The sequence below is a fragment of the Anastrepha obliqua genome, chromosome 3 (genome assembly GCF_027943255.1).
Source record: "Anastrepha obliqua isolate idAnaObli1 chromosome 3, idAnaObli1_1.0, whole genome shotgun sequence".
Classification (NCBI taxonomy): domain Eukaryota; kingdom Metazoa; phylum Arthropoda; class Insecta; order Diptera; family Tephritidae; genus Anastrepha; species Anastrepha obliqua.
Window position 1 is genome coordinate 33,783,952 of NC_072894.1, and position 21,518 is coordinate 33,805,469.

Here is a 21,518-nt window from a genome sequence, read left to right on the forward strand (position 1 = left end):
TAATGAGAATGAGGTGCGGCCAGAATTTTGCTAGATGGGACAGGATCGCATCAAAAGCTTTTCTAAAGTGATGAAGATTTATTTGCAGAAGTCGTATAGCTTGCCCAGCATTCTGGAAATTTCTGAACCTACGGACCTATACCAGTTGCTTCTTTCGGCATCAGCTTCCCTCATTGCCAATGCAAGAAATGCGGCAGCTTGAGTGTCGGTTTTATAGATTTGTATTTTCACCCTCCCATAACTATAATCATCGAGACCATTCACCTTCGCCAATGGCTGATTCCTTAGCCAAAAGAAGAAGAGCATGAATGGTGGCACGTTTCGTAACTGCGTTATCATCTGCTTCTTCGATTTTTATGAATTTCCATTCAATCATGGGGAGTTCTATCTCGCTTGTCTGGAATATTTTCATATTCTCGATTGTTTGTAACAGCCTACAAGAATTCAGATACACTAGGCCTAGCTTCTCTTCCTATTTGTGGAGTGCGTACAGTTTCAAGCCGACTTCGAACGGCAGATATTTTTCATGAGAAGCTTTTCCATAGCAGAGGAGGTTCGCCATTACCTGACAAGGAACGACCGCTATTAGAGAAATATTTTTCTTAATTTTGGTGTTTCACTCAGATTCGAGCCTAAGTTTTCTTTGAATTACGAATCACGCACCAATGCAAAAATTATGTCATTTTCTCTATCACCCCACTTTATTCAGAAGAAATAGCATTTCAATACTTCATTTTTAGACGTTTTGAATCAAGTGTGTTATCAACTTAAGGGGAAACTCAGAGAAACTAGATAGTTCAGGGATGAATAGTTTAGAGTTCAAATTTGAAATAGATGAGCCAAGAAGCACCGAGAGAATGGTAACTCCTAAAACACTCAGGCTAAAAAACACAGTGTATTCAAAGCTCTGAAAAGTGGAAGGGGAGATTGTCAAGGAGGAAATGAGAGAAGCCGCAGAGCGAAAGATATAAGACAGAAAAGTGAATGTTCCAGATTCTTTGGCAATTTTGAAAATATCCTTTTGAGTTAACGAATTTTACTCAATCTCATCAGACATCAGAACACAAAACTCATAGCATTGCTCTCGCAAAGACAGGACACTCACAGAGAAAATGCTCAGTGCTTCCCACCTCCTCTAAGCAAAAACAGGCAAATCGGGTCCTCAATGATTGCAATGGTTGTCATATGCTGACCCCATGGATTATGTCCTTTAATAATACCGATCATGAACCGAACGTCTTTTCTTCCAAATCTTATAAGAAATGTCGGCAGTTTTCTGTTCGGACTTGTCACAAAACTCTTTGCACTTCTGCTGCGTTCTAGACTCGATCATCGCTCTTTATGAAAGTTGCACACATAATCGCTTTCCCAATTCTTGATTCCTGCGGAACTGATTCCGATTATTGGTGCTTATTCCTGTGGCGTAATCGCTGATCCGCAGTTGGCCAATTCATGGCTAATTTCATTTCCTTGAACCCTGCGGTGTCCTGGAACCCATATAAGTACAAGCTTTTTCCGTCTTGCACCAGAAATAAGCTTCTTCCTACATTCCTATGATAGGATATCGCAATGTGTCTCCATCTTCGGTTGAGGGGTGCTACTGTACCTAAAGGCTGCCAGATCAACCTAACCTAAACTATGTTAGGGCGAAGAGTGACACTGCATCCAAAGACTGTCAGCTACACTTAACCTAAACTAGGCTTAAATTTAAGACGATCGATCAACCGAATGTGCAATGAAATTTCTCTTTTGGTTAAAAACACTAATAGGAGTTAAAAGAAGTCAGAATCTATGATTTTCCTGATAAATTTAAATTGCGTTCGTTAGAAGTAAGAGTCGAATATGTTCTCAAAGTAGCTAACACGCATACCCATACTACTATTATTTATTGCACACAAAAAAGGGAAATTTGTAACTTGGAATAATGTGAACATTCTCTCCTTTCCTTCAATAAAAATTTGTTTCAAACTCGAGTTGCATTTTAACCTGAAAAAAATGTATCCTGAAATTCACATCAACAACAGATTCAAGGATTGGTGTCGCTGCCACATATGAACATATGTATGAATTTGTATGTACTTGTGCGTACCATCCTCTTGAAACCGTCTGCTTCACTTAGGAGTTATTGCTAGCTTGCTGATGTTTGCGTAAGTTGAGATGCTATTGATTAAATATTTGCCGACATAATTAACTTAATTCATTTTGATTTCCATTCCATATACATATGTGAGAATGCTAATGAAAAACTAATGGCTAAACCAGCAGATTTACTACCTATCGATTCTATCAATAAAGATATAACAAACAACATGCCGGATATGCTGTGCTAATTGTTTGCATAAGCAGAGTAAACAAAAGATAGACATCGAAGTGTTTATAGATTTCTGATGAAGGAAATGATAATGATGATGATGATGATGTTGCTGATGAAGATGAAGATGTAGATTCCGTTTAATCACATACCTACAACCATTTGTGCGGCAAGTACAAGTGCTAGTGAGGGGGAAGTGGAGTTCGTTGGCTTGTAGGGATTGACAGCAAATTAGAATACCTGCGCTGCACTTATGCAAATGAAAGCGATGCCTAACATATGAGGCAAATTGAATACCCTTAAACAATAGTTGTTTTGAGTTGTGGTAATAATTGAAATTAGATCTTTGCAAGACGGTGTAAATCTCTGTTATGGAATGAAACAATGGAAATCTTAAGGCATCAATATTATGAAAATAAGATTTTAGGCTTGGGAACATATACAAGGTGTGTTCAAAAAATAATCGACTTTCGATTATTCTTATTTTTTATGTTGGTACACTCATCTTGAAGATATGTTCACGGTTTTAGTAATATTGCATGCTAAGTGTGTTTGTGAGAGGCATAACTAAGTCAAGTGTTTTGCGTGTTCGGCGCTTTCTGCTATCGACTCTGAGCGATGCTCATGCGATGTTGTTTTTGTTCCAAATTCAGCAACTTTGGAACGAACTTCGCTCCCACATGCTTCATGTCGAAAATTTCCGAAAAGGTTGCATGGCATGAGCCAACCGATATGTCGACATCCTCATCAACTTCTCTAATTGTGATTCGATGATTCCCCATAACAATTTTCTTTAAATTTTCTAAACATTTTTTTGACTAAGAGTACTCTCACCGTTTGCCACTGTCAACATTTCAAGTGTTTTTTTGCACAAAATTTGATGCAACTAATTTGATACATTTTTTTCGATAACAGAAAATCGCCGAACACTTATTTTATTTACGCCTCTCACAAACACACTAAACATGCAATATTGCTAAAACCGTGAACATATCTCCGAGACTAGTGTACCAACATAAAAAATAAGAATAATCGAAAGTCAAATGTACGTAGCCCACGAAATTTGAAAAATTCGCCTTATTATTTGAACACACCTCGCACTTAGATGATCAACAGGTCTATACTCAAACTCTTCGAAGTACCTGACTTTTAATTGTCAACTTCGATGGAAAGAAAAGAGGGAAGAATTAGACATGAAACACAAAAACATGCATTGATTCATTGGGACCAGATCAACTCTAACTATAGAAAACAAACTGTTAATCTACAAGCAGATACTAAGACCAGTGTGAAGTTATGAAGTTATGGTGCGCAGTACGCAAAGTACGAAAAACCAAATCCAACAGTTCCAAAAAAAAAAAATGTATGAACTCGTCATAATAAAAATTAAATAAAAAAAAATCTAAAAAAAACAAAAAAAATCAGCACCCAGATTTCTCAACCGAATGTAAATATTGGTCCATTGGCGGTTTTATATATTCGAGTAGTCAGTCTTCTGGAGTAGTCTTCTTCAATTTTGTATTCGCGAAGTAATTTCGATAGATAATTTTAATTTTTATTTCTATTTTTATTAAAATTTTTATTTTCATCCTTTAACAAAATGCACAATGGTATAATCTCATCTATATATTTTTTTTATATTTTAGATAAATTGGATGATTTACTGGTCATATTTGAATGGTATTTTTAATAACTTATTTAACCAAATCCCGAAAAGTTAAAAAATTTTATAAAGCATTTCATTACTTAAATGTACTGCGGCTTATATTTTTACCCAGCCAAGCTCATTTTGTGGAAGTTTTGAATAAAAATCACTCAATCATATTTGCATTAATTTTATGAGACACTGTTCGCACTAGGCGTCCACGTAAAATACACGTAACATTTTCTAATTTCACATTACTTTTACAGTTACATAAAAAAATCCTAGGCCTCCTTCACTGTTTCTTGATCTTTTTCCAGCTCTTTACGCCTCGCGTGACGCATACGCAAATTTGTACATAGCCGTACAGAGCAGAAATATGAAATTTCCACTATACTCAGTATGGAAACGCCCATAAAAAGCCCCAATAAACCACCACAGTTAGCCAGAAAGTCGGTGGTACCATATAACTCTGATCGTCTAGAGGTTAGAAATTGTGCTTCTTTGAAGAATATCGAGACGCGTGACATTTTGTTGCTGTAAATAAACAAAAGGAAATTTATAAGAATTTTTTATATTTATATGTAATTTTTTTATATTTTTTAAATTTTTTATATATTTTACATATATTTTTTTTTAGTTTTTTGCATCAGATAATTTGAACACCAGATTTATAAATGCCTATTATCATAAAATAACGTGGTAACAAGAGGGTGGCATTGTTTACATATCATATATTATATAATATATATGTATATCTAAATTCTGGCGTTCCGGGAAAATCTGCGCGGAAGCTTGCACCTCTGTCTTCATTGACGGCTTCAAGATGGAATCGGGAGTGGGAGCGAGGGTTTTCTCTAAATCAGCCAATTTATCTATCTCCTTTAAACTGCTATATATATAATTGGCGCGTACACCCTTTTTGGATGTTTGGCCGAGCTCCTCCTCTTATTTGTGGCGTGCGTCTTGATGTTGTTCCACGAACGGCAGACATTTTTTATGAGAAGCTTTTTCATGGCTGAAATACACTCGGAGGTTTGCCATTGCCTGCCGCTATTAAAAACAACTGTTTCTTAATCTTGGTGTTTCACTAAGATTCGAACCTACGTTCATACAGAATGTTTAGGGAGCGTGGGACCTAGGGAGATATCAATATTTTCTCCGATAGTCAAGCCACGATCAAGGCTTTAATGACGCCATGGTGCAGAACCACACTAGTAAGCTCCTGTAAGGAAGAAATAAAAGCTCTTGGGTGTGCAGGTAGCATTTCTCTAATCTGGGTTCCAGGACGTAGGAATATAGAGGGAAATGAAATTGCTTATGACCTTGCCAGGAAGGGACTGAATTGGCCTGAGGGCCCTCCTATCCGGTGATCGACATCGCCCTGATAGTTGTTAAAGGAGAACTGCACAAATTATTTCTCAGGAAAACGCTGAAAAGATGGAGCTAATTTCTTCATTTGCTATTTCGAAAACCGTTTGGCCCCAGTACAATATACGGAGGACTGAGAAAGTCTTTTGGTCTTCTCGCCACTCGTAGATGTGCTTACCGGTCACTCGATGATCGGCACACACGAAGAAAGCTAGGGTTAGCATTTAACCCCATTGAAGAAGCTTTCAGAAATGAGACTGTTGAGCACTTTCTCTGTAAATGTCCAGGTTTGGCAGCCAAACGCGCACTAGGTGCTCTTTTTTTCGACAGCCTGGGGCAGTGCGCCAACATAAATCCCATCAATCTTCTCCATTACATCAACTGCTCTTATTCGCTGCAGATACCTTCGTGTTATAGGTCTCATAATGGTATCAAAACGGCGCTTCAGTGCTACTTAGGGAGTGTCAGTGTGGTACTTCAACCATTTTACCTACCTACCGGCGTTGGGGCGTCACGTTGTGTAATTTTAGTTAAATTTAGCATTCAAAGCTATAGTCAGACTCCTATAGGTATCACATTAACAACATTAGGGTTGTATAACATATTTTATTCATGAGATTTCCTGACGCTTTAGGATATAAGAATAGTTTCATTTATAGATAGAAAGCTCACAGGCAGGCATTGTTATCCGCAGTTTCCTTCGAGAATACTAAAAAGGGCTTAGTACACGAAAATAATTCAGGTTCTTTTATACCACAGCTCAAATATTTTAATATTATTTATAGAAAATATGCTTAGAGGTCTCATAATCTTCAAGTCAAAAAAAGTCAATTATCTATAGCAATAGATAGACCAGTGCATGTGAAAACTTAGTCATTTGTGACCACTTAGTCAATTGGGACCGGTTAGGTTACCAGTGAGTAACTTGATGAAAGCCGCACAAGTTATTGGCCTAACCTAGGACGCATTCCACTTCGTTTGAGGAGAGCCGCAACCACATTTCAAAATTTTTATCCGTTACGGAAACAGATGGATTGGTTCTTATTGAAATATATTGCACCCTTCGATGCCTAAGATGACTTAGGTATTTATCAGATTTTAAAGTAACAGTCTAACTCTTACTAAGACAAATATTTTGAAAACAGATTTCTTTACCTCCATTAATGTGCAAGCATAGATGAATGAACTTACGATGCAGCTCGAGCTCTTCATTTGCGAGATTTGGGAAAGGTGTTAGTTGAGCTAGCTTTACGTTCATACTTACTTCGCCATAAAACTCTCCGTTTCTTCCTGTTTGAATGCATTTGCCACTAGCTTATAATCGAAATCGGATTGGGAAATTTCAGCCTCATATGCAATCGAAGTGCAGGAGGGCAAACAATCACATTCAGTGCGTCCACGTACATTTTCTTCTGCCGTTTCAGCTCCCTGATTGAATTCCTTCAGCAACAGCTCATCCTCGGCTTGATTGATACATTTCACATTTATGGCGCCACAAACAGGTGTTTCCGGCGTGTCTTAAAGCCAAAAATTGTAAATAAAAGTAAAAATTGGATAAAGATAAATTTTCAAATGTGTTAACCTACGAGGCATTGAAAATTTGACACAGCCACATCTGGTGAGCGTAAAATTCGATAAACATTCAAGTTCGCAATTGCTTTGCGTATAAATTTGGAAGTAGCGCAAATGGCGTTCCTTTTGGAAATAGCATTGGCGTCTGACAGGTTTACAAATAGAAAAAAGCCGAAAAATACATTAATCAGTAAGAAATATTAAATAAAAACATATTTGTTGGGATCAGTGTTGCCTTTTTCATTTCTATTTAAGTGGTGCACCCTTCGACACTTTTTCTGTGACAAGAACACTTTTGGACACTACTGTCACAGTTTTAAACGACCAGAGAAAATGTAATTGATTTTCCATTTTCTTTGTGAATGTCTTGCCTTATGGAAGGACAAAATGTTAACCTTATAAGGTTCTTAAGCCGCACAGACTGGATATAGTCATGCTGCAAATAACCGTTAAACAAGTTGGTAACGAGGATGTGGCAACAAAATGGTGCGGTAGCGCTAGCTGGATTCTGAGAGAATCTCCACTTTAGCCAACCAACCAACCAACAACTCTTGGATTTGGTACAAAATATGCAAAGTGATGTGCAAATTCTTTTTTTAAATGGCAGTTTTAATTAGTAATCTTTTGCACATCTCTATAATAAAAATTCAAAATGGAAGTACCAAAGTTGATATTTTCATAATAAGCCTCAATAAATTTTTGTTCTACAGTGTAAAATTTTACTTCTGTCTACTTGACAAACGTCAAAGATGACACAAAAGATGATGATGCATAAATCTAGGAATTATTCACTACTGACATCTCGGCGCCATTTTTGAAGGACCCCTTAGATGAAGTTCTTGCATTCATAACTTCTGCTCAAATATGGACGAGACGGTATCAATAAAACGGTCCGCGGATGACATATGGCAAAAATAAATTTTTTATTTTTTGGTAGGACTGTTATAAGCTTGCATGGCAAATTTCAGCGTGATATGTCACATAGTTTGTTTTCTGTACTACTGTAGACAAGTAAAGCTTGAGTGTGTTCTTCGAATTTTCTTTTATGACTTCAATTGTCTCAAAATGTTTTCCACGGAGCGGCAACTTGAGCTTGGGAAACAGGAAAAAGTCACATGGAGCCATATCAGGCGAATACGGTGCTTGCGGAACGATATTAACATTATTTTTGTTCAAATAATCGCGAACAAGACGTGATGTGTGAGCTGGTGCGTTATCGTGATGCAAGAACCATGACTTGTTGTCCCACAATTCCTTCCTTTTAAGACGAATGTTCTCGCGCAAACGCTTTAAAACATCTAAATAATATTCAGCGTTAACCGATTTTGCGATTTGTGCGATTTTAAAGCACAATTTCCTTTACTTTTCCGATGTTTTCGTCGTTTACTGATGTTGCTGGACGACGTTCATGAGGCAAGTTTTCAACCGATGTACGGCCCTCTTTGAACGATTTGTACCACTGGAAAACAAGTGCACGCGATAGAGCAGAGTCCCTATAGGTTGTCTTTAACATTTTTAAGGCGTCTGAAGCAGAAATTTTGTTGGAATAACAAAATTTCAAACAATTTCTTTGAATTTCAATCGTTAAATTCGAAGAACACACTCGAGCTCGACTTGTTTACAGTAGCACAGAAAACAAACTATGTGACATATCACGCTGAAATTTGCCAGTAAGCTTATAACAGTCCTACCAAAAAACAAAAAATTTATTTTTGCCATATGTCATCCGCGGACCGTTTTATTGATACCGTCTCGTTCATATTTGAGCAGAAGCTATTTCATTTTTTTTACATTCCGGCGCAAAAGGAGGCCCTTTAGTTGAAGTTTTTGCATTTATAAATTTTTTTAAATTTTAAGTTTAAGTAGTTTAAGTTTTTTTAAATTTCACTTCATTCAAAAATTGTTAAACAACAACACTGTTCGGCACAAAATCAACCATCCTATAGACCCCTTATTTCTAGAAACGGCATCATATTTGACACCTGTGAACTAAACAGCTACAGTCAACTGACAGACACGCAATGGAGCGCGTAAGGGTCAAAATGAAGATGTCCATCACTCAAAATAATTTTTTTATTTAATAATAAAGTTATTCCAAAAAAAAAGTGGGTGATTAATTTTGCGCCACATTGTGTTTACCTATGTGGCTCATAGTGACGCAAACCCTCCGATGTAGTTATAATTTTTGGTTTGATTGAAATCAAAACCTCCTGATCGAAAGGTATACGAAAATATTGCTTTGATATTTGTGCGACCTCGCCGGGTGTATGCAAAATGATCTGGAATATATGATAAATGATTATTGTAAAATTGTTTATAGTTTTATGTCTATCTGCATTAAAAAACATTTTCCGCTCACCTTAAAACCCTGCACTGGACCGCGACACAAATTATCAAAATCCTGTTCGAAGCCATTCAAAACCATATAAAGGCCAGCACGTGCACCAGGTCCAAGCACACGTTCTGGGTACGTTTCAGGATCGGCATTGGAGCTATAACCATCTTCTACATTCCAATCTGTGGCAGTGCGATTTTCCGTTTGGAAAAGCATTTCCTTAATTATGCTTTCGAAAATAAATTTGCAAATAAATATTGCAAAATAAAAAAAATCTTAATAACAACCCAATTGAATGACTAATTCTTACCCCTCCGGCCGGTAGATCTCCCTTGCATTAAGCGAATTGAAACTATAACACACCCCCTCTTCGGTTATGAATTTCTGAAACATTTGTTGGCACTTTTCGGGAAAATTACGCCATTTACAATTTAAATAGGTTTCATTGAATTGCGGCGTTACTGCACCCAAAGCGTCCACAACCTCGGCGCCTGAGGCCGTTTTGTGTCCAAATTTCAAATCGGCCAACAAATGTGCATCGCACACCTGCGCTAATGCTTCCATGCGCAGGCTCCTGTTATGATTTAGTTGTAATTATTCGAAAAATAAAATAAAAAACATTTCATATTCCAATTATGTATGTATGTACTATATTTGTATGCTTACTCCTCATCCGTCAAATCAACGTCGGTAATATTATTGAGTTTGTCGGAGATTTTCCAATAGATTTCAGTGAAATTGAAAACAGTTTGCCTTCCTTTTGTTTCGGTGCAAACTGTTACCGTTGGAAATGGTATTTGCCAGACAGGTGTGGATTTCTCAGCAAACGATACAATCACCGGATTGTTATTCCATTTATCCCAAATATTCAGTATCAACGTAACGCAAGTGTAAATGGAGAAAATTAGCACAAACACCCAGAAGAGCCTAGAAAGTTTTAAAATAAATGTTGAAAAAGGAAAAATAAAAACAAGAAATTAGTGCGAAAGAACGTGGCCGTAAACTTTGAAAACTCTTTGCATTTTTGTACATTACAAATAAACTGCCCTTAATGTTATTTTTTTAAATCATGTTTTAATCGAATACGTTTCTATTACTATTACTTTTTTTAACTTGTCACACTTAAATTTTTTCAATACCGAAAGATCGAAGTTATGTATATGGCAGATAGGGTCAACCTCGTCCATTTCAAATGTGAACTTACTTCATGTGAGTTATACTAAGTGGCGCAAAGTAATCACCCTATCGATTTTTTTAAATTTTTGCACCTGGCGTGGAACGGTAATCATATATGTTGGGGAAAACGAAATTTATAATTCTTGCGTAAAATGTTTGCACAAATAGTTTAAAACTATTTTATGGTCCATCTTTAGCTACTGGGCTATGCTACGACTACTAAGGGGGCGTCCATAAATTACGTGAGATGTTTAAGGGGGGAGGGGGTCGAGTCAAATCTCATCTAATCTTACGTTGGAGAGAGGGGGGGTCTCGGCAAATATCACGCAATAGTTTTTCTGATTGAAACAAAAAAAATTATACTATTTTGGTCCATTATCCAGATTGTACTTGCTTAAGATTTAATCTTAAGCGTAATCGTAGTATGATTAAGATCATTCACTAACACTGTGGTACAAAAAAAAAGTTGCAAAAAAACTTTGGATCGGACATGGTGAGGGTTGTAGCTTATGAAAAACTGAAAAGAATGGTATAGGAGAAATTTCCAATACACCCCCAAAATCTCATTTTATGGCCATAAAACCGTTTGTCAGTAGGTTGATATGAACAATCCCTCCTAACTTCGCCAATTTCCATCCGATTTCGAATTTGCTTTTTTAGTTCGAAAGAACAAAAACAAGCCTTTTTGACAGTGTGTTAACATTTTTTCTGAAATGACAACTGACGAGACTGTAGGCGGAAGTATTTGGATTTTTTTTATTTTTTCTCTATTTTTTCGACTTTGACATAATTTTTACGATATTATCCGATATTGAGAATTTTTTTTAGTACCCTACTGTGTTAGTAAATTTAATTTTGCGTCAAATGAGCTATATTTGACTGTAACTGAATTAAAATTAGTAGAGTTGTGCGAGTTTTAAGATTTTTTGTTTTTTTTTTTACTAATTTGGAATGTTGGTATAGCTTACGCTAAATGGGAATAAGGACGTGTTTTGATGCGTTATTATAGATACGTAATATTTATTGGAGTGTATATGTATACATACGAGTACACGGTACTGCATACAACAGAACTGGTTAGAACTTACGAAAATATCTGACATATTATAGGACATTTTTTTTCAATAGAAATATGAAAAAGCTCCCAAGTGTACCAAAGTTCACACTGTACATTGATTAACAAAAGAAGTTTGTTATTATAAGTTAACCTTATTAAAACGTCAACGTTTTATTGTTTGTTTCATTGAAATTCATAAGATATAAATCAAAACGTTGCCAGAAAAGTCAAATTTCTCAATATTCTCCGATGATTAGCATCATCAGCCTTATCATAAACCAGATGAATGTTATTTTTGTAAAACGGACGTAAACAGTCATCATTATAAAACTCGAAAGCACATAAAATATGCTGATGTTGCAACTCTTAAGAACCCCGTAGTCTTGGACGATATGATTGACTCAACTGCAGGTCATGAACTGAAGGAAGTTCAACTCATTGCTGATGATGATCAAACTGATAACAATAAACCTGATGATGAAGAGTACTTTCCGTCTGGTTCTAAGTTTTCAGAACGAGACATTGTATCAAATTCAGATTTTCAGGATCTTTCTCGTGATTTACATACTTCTATCGGGAAGACAATCTGAAACGCTCGCTTCTCGATTTAAGCAATGGAATTTAGTTGATGACGACTTCAGATGAATGATGATGATCGAATTTCTTACAGAGAAGTATTCAAAACTGATGAAGAAATGACAAATGTACCGTACCATACTAAACTCCAAAGGGCCGTTTCCAATGCATTTTTAAGTTTGGAACCAGTGCCGTTGTGTACTGCACCGCACCATACCGTACAGTGCTGCACTGCACAATACTCCAATAAATATTATGCGTTTATAATGACACTTGTTATTATTTTCATGCTTTGAAACGCATACCAAATCTCGTAGTAAAAAAAAAGAAAAAATCTTAAAACCCACACAACTCTATTAATTTTAATTCAATTACAGTCAAATATAGCTCATTCGACGCAAAATTAAATTTACTAACACAGTAGGGTACTAAAAAAAATCCTCAATATCGGATAATATCGTAAAAATTATGTCAAAGTCGAAAAAATAGAGAAAAAATAAAAAAATTCCAAATACTTCCGCCTACAGTCTCGTCAGTTGTCATTTCAGAAAAAATGTTAACACACTGTCAAAAAGGCTTGTTTTTGTTCTTTCGAACTAAAAAAGCAAATTCGAAATCGGATGGAAATTGGCGAAGTTAGGAGTTATTCTTCACATCAACCTACTGAAAAACGGTTTTATGGCCATAAAATGAGATTTTGGGGGTGTATTGGAAATTTCTCCTATACCATTCTTTTCAGTTTTTCATAAGCTACAACCCTCACCATGTCCGATCCAAAGTTTTTTCGCAACTTTTTTTTTTGTACCACAGTGTAATTCGTTCGAAAGAAAATAATTTCATTCATACTTCGACGTTATATGTACATTACTACTGTCAAACCACCATATTTGTTTTATACCAAATAGCTCAATTTAATCTGAATTTACGGTACAGTGTAGCCCGTCGTTTGTTTTCGCGCCACTATCAGCCGAACGCGCGACTCGATGAACAAGAGCATACGAGCTGAGTGGCAGCGACACACGGACAGGTTCCAACCTTCTTTGTTTATTCTTGTAAATGTTTTACTCGACTCAGTTCATGCTCTTACTAATTTAAAATGAGTTATCAAGATTTTTATAACGCATACGTCAAAAGATACGTCTATAAGGCGAAGAAGTCCTTCCACGACGATGTGATAAAATTATGAAATACTGCGAAGCAAAAATTCCGGAAGAAAGAAGAGTTAATACATCACATTAAACATGAGATTGAACGGCTTCTCAGAGAATCCACTGAGAGAAAAGTTCGGTCTACTTTAGCATTCCTTCAAAAGGTAGGTTAAATATATATGTTTTTAAGAAAATACTTTTTTTTATATAAAGTTTATTGTTACAATTAATAGCATAAAAAAAACTGAAAAAGTGAAATTCTTGATAAAATATGCTAAAATCATAACTACAAAATATTAGCGCGGTCATTTCCTTCACTGTTTTCACATAATTCAAAATCAGCTTCTTGTGATCAGCGATGATGTGGATGAAGCTATGTCGAACAGTACACCATCTAACGTACGTCCCACTCCATCACAAGATACTATGAAGAAACAGATTGCTAAGCTGTATATGGAGCTTGACCTAAGTGCTGCAGCCCACGCCGGAGCGATCTGCATATGATTCTTCACGACCGTTTTCTGCCATCTCCATACCCTATCACTCAGGTTGATGGACGTTTGACAATTTCGGACTTTAAAGAACATGACGGAAAGTCATTCGCTCCATTTCGAATACGCCTACCGATTCAACCGCTGAATGATCTTATGATCTCTATTGCCCAAGTATACGTGATAATTTAGAGAAAAGATGCTGCAGTACATGCGGTATTTACTTCGCATCTATCACAAGAGCTGCAGAGCACAGGCGAGCAGCTCACATTGCACCAGCTAAGCAAGCGCGTATGTTCCGCAAAGTGCGACCCTCACGGATTGTCACAAGACGAGCTAATGAGTTACTGTGCGCAAGAGTCAACGGCTTAGAGTGGCTAGATCAGAACGAAGTTGATTAAGCAGATGATTTTACTGAAAATCATATGGACATGTTTGTCCCAATAGTCTCTCTTGAAACCGCGCATGATTCTCCATGGACTGAATTAGAGTAGATATTCTTTTTTTAATCGCAGTAGTTACGATTTAAGTCTTCTATTGTTAAATTTTTATTACACTTATAACTCTCAGCAATATTGATTACTAGTCTTAAATAGTCGTAAATAAAAGTACGAAGAACAATTTTTTTTTCTTTTTACAATAACAATCCAACGCGCTTACATAAGAAACCCACATTTTGAAAAATCTCACGTGAGATTGGGGTATGGGGGAGGGGGTTGAATAAAATCTCACGACATCTCACCAGGGGGGGGAGGGAGGGACAGAAAATTAAAAAGAACACCTCACATAATTTATGGACGCCAATCAACTTCGATTATATCTGTGATTTCATCATCAGTTCTGCAACGGGTATACGGCAGGGCGATAGCTTAAGCCCAATCCTATTCAATACTACAGGTATATTGGATGAAATCATTAATGAAGTTAATGACGTAACAAACGGTTATAATGTCAATAACACTGAGGTAAAAATAAATATTATGTTATGCGGGCAATACAGTGTTCACGGCGAATTCAGGGATTATCTTCAACGTTTACTATATTCTTTTGAAAAATCTTCGCAAAAATATAACATGCAAATATGCATATCAAAAATGAAATCACTAATAATTTCAAAGCACTCATTAAGACGCAAGTTAGGCGTACATATATGACAGGTCATGGAATTGATTGGGCGCAAAAATAACAACTTCAAAAGATGTTGTTGATGAAATACGAAATCAATTCGAAAAAGCCTCACGGGGGTCTGGGTTTTTACGCGATATTATATGGAGGATCAAAACAATGAGCATCTAGAGTAAAGTTCGCTTATAGTTATTAGACATTCGTTAGGCCAATTATGACATACGCAATTGACACTCGAGCGGATACAATTACAACAGAGCGAATAATAGCCACCGTCGAAATGCAAACTCTGCAAGCAATGCTGGCTACACAAGGCGCGACCTCAAACGAAGCGAGGAGATACGAGAGCTGGGTGAAATCACTAACGTAGTAAAATGGAGCCGCAAGAGAAGAAATGAATGGAACCAGCATCTTAAGAGAATGAGATACGATCGATTGGAAAAGATTTTGTTGAAAGGTCAACTTAAAACACCACGACTTTCCACAAGATCACTAAACCGTTGGCACGAGTGCTGGATGTCTGGCTCCCGATCCGAATTATGAAATAGCCTGTGATCAGAAGGTACCGCGAATGTTTAAATAAAACAAAACAGAGATAAATTTCAGGCAAATTTATTTTATCTCCTTCAAAATATAACCCGTCTAAAGCAACACACATGTGCCAACTTTAAACCCAGTCCTCTATGCACCCTGGTAGCCGACGAAGGGATGGCCTCAGCTCCTTCGTAGAGAATGCTTTGATCTCCTCTATCGACTGAAATCTCATTCAACGAAGTGGTAACTTCAACTTGGGAAACTAAAAGAAGTCGCACGGGGTCATATGAGGTGAATATGGTGCTTGCACGATGGTATTTACTTGGTGTTTGGTCAAATGATCCAGCACAATTTGGGTTCGTTGCAATGGCGCGTTATCGTCATGCAAAATCCAAGACGTACATCATCTCTCAAATGCTTCAAAACGGATAAATAATATTATTTATTGGCTGTCTGGCCCGATGGAAGGTACTCATGGTGCACTACGCCTTCGGTCCATTTAAATTAAACATTCCCGGTACTTTCTGATCATAGGGTAATTATATTTTATTTTTTTACGAGATATCCATCATTACAGCCATCCACCGAGAGAAAAATGGATTTCTTTTTTCCCTAACTAATATTTGACCCTTGTGAACCAGGCAACAGCAGTACACAAACAGACAAGCTATGGAGCGTCTAATGGGCAAGATTTCCATCACTCGAAATCATTTTTTTATTTAGTAAACAAATTATTCAAACGCAGAATTCGATGTTTAATTTTACGCTACTTTGTGTACGAGTACAAAGATTTAGGTACCTCAAATTTAACTTGATTTTTTATAATTCGCTGTACAGGCAGCTAGACAGCTGGAAGGGTGATACAAATTTTGAATGCATAGCGTTGGGCATGGCCTATGACAGAGTTCACAAATTTTCAAAATCATGCTTTTTAAGGTCTAATGCAATGAGCCTACCCAGTTTGATGGAGGTTGGTAGTGAAGTTTCAAAAGCATACAAATAATGTTTATGCGAAAATAGGTAGTGTCTCATCAATTTTGTTCTCTCTTATATAGTATTAAGCTTTGTGATGGCGCTGAATAAAGCCATTGTACGCTAGTGGGCCAAGCTATATACATGCAAGTCACATTCGGATAGCTTACGATTCGTTTCTGGACCACCTCAAGATCATAGTAAAGGCAAAAGGTGGTTATATCGATCAAAAGTAAGTTGATGCTTAATTTTGAATTATTTTCACACATTATTTGCTTTGAACTGAATAAAAGTGATTTTCCAAACTAAATTTATGGACTTCTTCATTGGTTATATCGATGGTATTTATATAGAAGGTGCATGAGTTAAGTGCCCAATTTTTCCCAACATTCAATGCCGATCTACTTACGAATAGCAATCAAACTTGAAAAAATATAGGAGGCAAAGTTGGTAGTTATTTTCTATAAGATATAGATGGATAATCTTAGTTATTTATTTGGAATTGATGGAGAATTATATATATCTGTGTATATATAGAAAATATAGGAAAAATATAAGAACCTTTGGCGTTTTAATTTATGGTAAAGGCTAAATTAAATAAGTTGAACAAAAAAAAATATAACGAACCTTTAAGTAATTTTCGAAGCTACTTATGATCAAATTTGTTCTTATAATATATAAATCTACCAGAACTATTTAAAGCTGCTTTTAATTTACAGCCTCATTTTCTATTGCGATCGATTTCGTTTATCATTGGCATTCCCTGCGTTGCTCGCCAAGACTTACGTAGAAAGTGAGTTCATGATGTTGTTGGTGGTGCCGTTAGAGATGTATTCCACTTCATATATAACACAACGATCACAAAATCGCTTTCGTTCTTATTTGATATTACTCTTCGTTGTTTTGCCTACAATTCGTCAAAAGGAATGTTATTTTCCTTCGTCCTTCAAATTACGGAATACAAACAGGCGAACGATAGGAATCTGACACGAAACAAACGTTCGCTATGCAGTAGAGAATTATGGCGTTATTCTCGATTCGCATTCAAAATTCCCATATACTTAGTATTTCAAAGTATGATATATGGGGAACGATTAGGGACTTCCGTTTTAGTATCAGTTGGCAGGAAATGACAAGTATACCACATATTTTTTAGAACGAAGTATATTTTTGGAATGCAGTAGTTGATATGATCAGTGCAGGTAAAGCAAGAGTTTATTCGAAATTCCATATGACCAGATCAATTGCAGTTTCAAACTTTTTAAAATAATTTATAAAAATACCGAAAAATTATCATCGGACCCTTTAAATCAGAGTATCTAAAATAAATTTTGGGGACGCAACTTTACAGTCTATTAAATTCTGAAAAAATTAAGTGGAAGTTTGAAGTAGCCCAAAATTCTCATTGACTTTTAATAATTTTTTTCCTTAATAGTGTTTGCCCATATAAAAAACAAATTTCGTGCAGCACCGTTTTGGAAAAAAATTAACAAAAATCCACAGAATTTTTTATCACCCCAAGGCACTTTATGGAACTAAAACTATTATTATTTATAGACACACTGATTACTAGTGCTTAATGACGATTACAAAATGTCTTATTTTTAACTGTGCAATTTAAATATGGTCTGATATATAATATTAATACATTTCATATAATTGGATACTTTAATCACATTATCAAAAGTAACATTATTTAATAGAGTGGATGGTACCATAGTTCCAAATGCCGTAGTCCGTTTGGTGGTTAATGTTGGACAGAGGTCTAGGATGTGTTGGATTGAGAGATGCCCTCCACAAAACTGACAAGTCCGGGAAGGAGAGCCGAGGAGAAGATGTTCGTGTGTTAGCTTAGTATGACCGAGTCTCAGGCGTATGGAAGTTGTGATCTGGTGTTTGGAAATGGAAGTTGGGATTTTTTACAATCAGGGTGTATGAGTACAATGAGTTTATGATTAAATTGAGACCATTCAACCTTTTTCAAGCGGGAAGAATCAAGGTTGATCGTTTTAAGGATGTCATTCGAGGAGAATGTGTCGGAAGTGATGGAGGGGTTGGAATAAGTATTTTTGACTGTAGTATCAGCTTTTACATTTACAGGTATGCCTATGTGGCTAGGTATCCATAGAAGCTTTATTTTGTTAGGACATTTTTTAGTTTATCCCTGATACGACAAACGATCTGATTACCATTAAAAATATTTTTTAGCGCTAAACAGACTGACAAGCTCTCTGTGAGTTTTAAAATTTTGCCCTTATTATTTGTTGCATACTCTGACGTTGAGTGATAGCGAATGCCTCGGCAGAAAAAATGGAACTATTTGGAGTCAGGCAACCATTGGATATTAGGCTTCCGTCATTCTCTATCCTAAAAAAATGATGCAGTTGTGATGAAAAATTTGCATAATTTTTTTTTATTTTTGTACAAAGCGTAAAACTTGGGCTTATATGGTTTTTGTTCGGCAATAAGCTATAATTCATAAAAAATTATTGACATTAAAAAACAAAAAAATAAATATGATATAGTCCAAAGTAGTCAACATGTTGAGATGTTAGAATTTTTCGTGGGATCTAGAGAGCGTTTTGGCAGCATTTGAACAGAGCCCATTTATTTAGGCTCAAATTTCGATTCTCTAAAAATTGTCATTCAAGAGAAGATATCTACTAACACCAGGAACACCAGTGGGGTTGATGTCTTTTATTAATTCTAACACGGCTGCAGAACAACTGTCACTAGACCGGAAATTGTGGCTCACTCAATAAGTTGTAGTTATTCAAATATAAAACTACGAGTATTCGGGATGAAATAAATTTTTCAAAAACAAAAAAAAACACTTAAAATACCAACACGCTTAAGAAGTTCAATAGCATTTTTTGAGATCGGGAATAAATAATATTTGCATCTTATGTACGCATGGAAAAGAAGACGGTTCTAGAGCAAAATTAAGGAAATGTGTGAGTGCCAGGGAATTAGTATATAATTATAAGAAATAATTCGTTTCAGAAAATGCAGACTGATGCCACCAACACTTCAGAATTGATAAACTAAGTTTATCGGAGCGAAAATTTATGTTTCGTGAAAGTTGAAAGCAAAAAGTACAGGAAAGGAAAATTCAGGTTGTCAGATGATATTTATTGTCTCTCGCAAATGCCTTAAGGCAACAAGGTTAAATTGCTGCGCTAATTTCTCCAAAAAGTTCTTGGAAACATTTTGTTGAATGTAAGAGCTACTTTTGTATTAATTGAATCTCGATTTTTGGATTTGCCGACCAGAATTGAATGCCGAAAGTGTAGCGCTACATCACTGACAAAACGACAAAAACTGACAGATTGATTAGGTAGTTTCGATGCAGCCTCCAGCTAACCAAGGCCTTGCCTTCTCGCAATGCCTTTTGTTTCTGGCTTTGCAAAACTCTTTTAATGGAGTAAAGTTGAATTCAATAAAGTTTTCCACTAATGAAATTCAGTAATTATACGCAGATGGAACCTTTAAAGTTATTCACCAAAATGTATACGTTTTTTCAATAAAGCTCACTCATCCGAATTAAGCAGTTCTAAACTATCCTTATAAAATATATTTCAAAAAACGCGCCTAGATGTTGTTTTAAAACAAATTATGTAAAAATTTAGATTCTTTGTGGTTTCACTATACGGCTTTTAACAATTATATTTGAAAAATTACATCATCTAAATGTCCACTATAACTAAGTCTTAAGGTAAAATATGCCAAACCATCGATTTATGAATCCGTAATTTTCGAGAGCGTCAAAATATCGATGTTGAAGACTGTTTAGCATTACTTTGCGCTACAGCAGCAAAATTCTCAGCAGAGTGTGAAGTTTTTAGTCATTGGTCCGCCAGTCGACTCGTTCGGACGATTACCAAACCATCGATTTATGAATCCGTAATTTTCGAGAGCGTCAAAATATCGATGTTGAAGACTGTTTAGCATTACTTTGCGCTACAGCAGCAAAATTCTCAGCAGAGTGTGAAGTTTTTAGTCATTGGTCCGCCAGTCGACTCGTTCGGACGATTATTTCCACCAAAAACGTCTCGAATTCTGGGATATGTTGTTCTTAAAGATCGACCATTTTCAACAAAAGTTTCCATAATTCTAACGCGTTGTTCTATCTTCAAAAATTGTACGTCTGCCTACTAGCCAAATATGAAAAATGACAAAAATAAGGTGCCGTTTAGGAATTTTACACTACTGACATCTAGGCGTCACTTTTGAAAGACCCTTCATTTGTTACCATGGCTTGTGAGCATGGCATAGCCACTTTTTCAAAATTAACTTGGTTGTATTTCTTTATTTATATGAAATGTATTCTAATTTTTCTTTAGCAATTGCCTACATTTCATTTCGATTATTCACATTTTCTTCCCAAAATCGACGCAGGGCAGCGTTATTTCACTTTCACGGCCTAAAGAGATATCCTTTCACTGGGTATTTTTTCAATATCACGCTATGTTTTTCTTGTTTAATAGAATATCTTATATTTTCTACTCTTCACCTTTCCCAACGAGGTCGCTTTGTTTCGCCCAAATACCGGAAACCATGAATGGTACTATAATCACAGTACTCTTTCAATATGCCGCATGCAGCCTGACATCTGTTGCCATATTTAATCTGTTGCTTCGTGTCTACATCCTCCGCATCGCTGTCATCGTCGATGTTTTCTCTGGAAGCGGCAGCAGTTTTAGCCATCAGAGCAGCACGTTTCCTAACAGCATTACAATTTTATGCAGCAAATGAATTCGAAGAATGCAGAATGAAAAAAAAAATAAATAATTTTTAAATGATATTTTCCGCTTTTCAAATGCAAGCATCCACATATTTATCATAAACACAAATTTCACACATTTAAAAATCTTCCGCATATTATTGAACACTTTTTCTAGTACACATTTACCACTGTAAGGCAGCAGGTAAGCTGCTCACTGATGCTTCTTTTTGCATTTCCTTTTTTTCTTCCGACTCCATTAGTGCTTAGCGAATTTAGTAATTTGTCGTACGATTAGCGCGTTTTAATGTAAAGTTTACTCGATCGCGTTGAGTCCGTTATGCGTTAGCTACTGACCGACTAGCGTTTGTGCATTTGCCCAGCGAATTACGCCGGCTTTTATACAGCCAGATGGCTGAACTGCAAGCATCAGCGTTTTTGGGCGTGCTAACTTCAGCAGCGGCACTGAGTACAACTAGGCAATA

At 36.2% G+C, this 21,518-nt stretch overlaps 1 protein-coding gene across 1 annotated transcript; it reads right to left on the minus strand.

Moving 5' to 3' along the window:
• Positions 1 to 4,237: 4,237 nt before the first annotated feature.
• Positions 4,238 to 21,293, minus strand: LOC129241425 (pickpocket protein 28). The gene is made up of 9 exons (XM_054877724.1): positions 21,223 to 21,293; positions 20,824 to 21,033; positions 9,898 to 10,158; positions 9,542 to 9,805; positions 9,256 to 9,460; positions 9,036 to 9,175; positions 6,911 to 7,041; positions 6,589 to 6,841; positions 4,238 to 4,490 (listed from the first exon to the last, which is right to left on the minus strand). The coding sequence occupies exons 1-9, from the start codon at positions 21,291 to 21,293 to the stop codon at positions 4,238 to 4,240; spliced, it is 1,788 nt and encodes a 595-aa protein (XP_054733699.1).
• Positions 21,294 to 21,518: the final 225 nt, after the last annotated feature.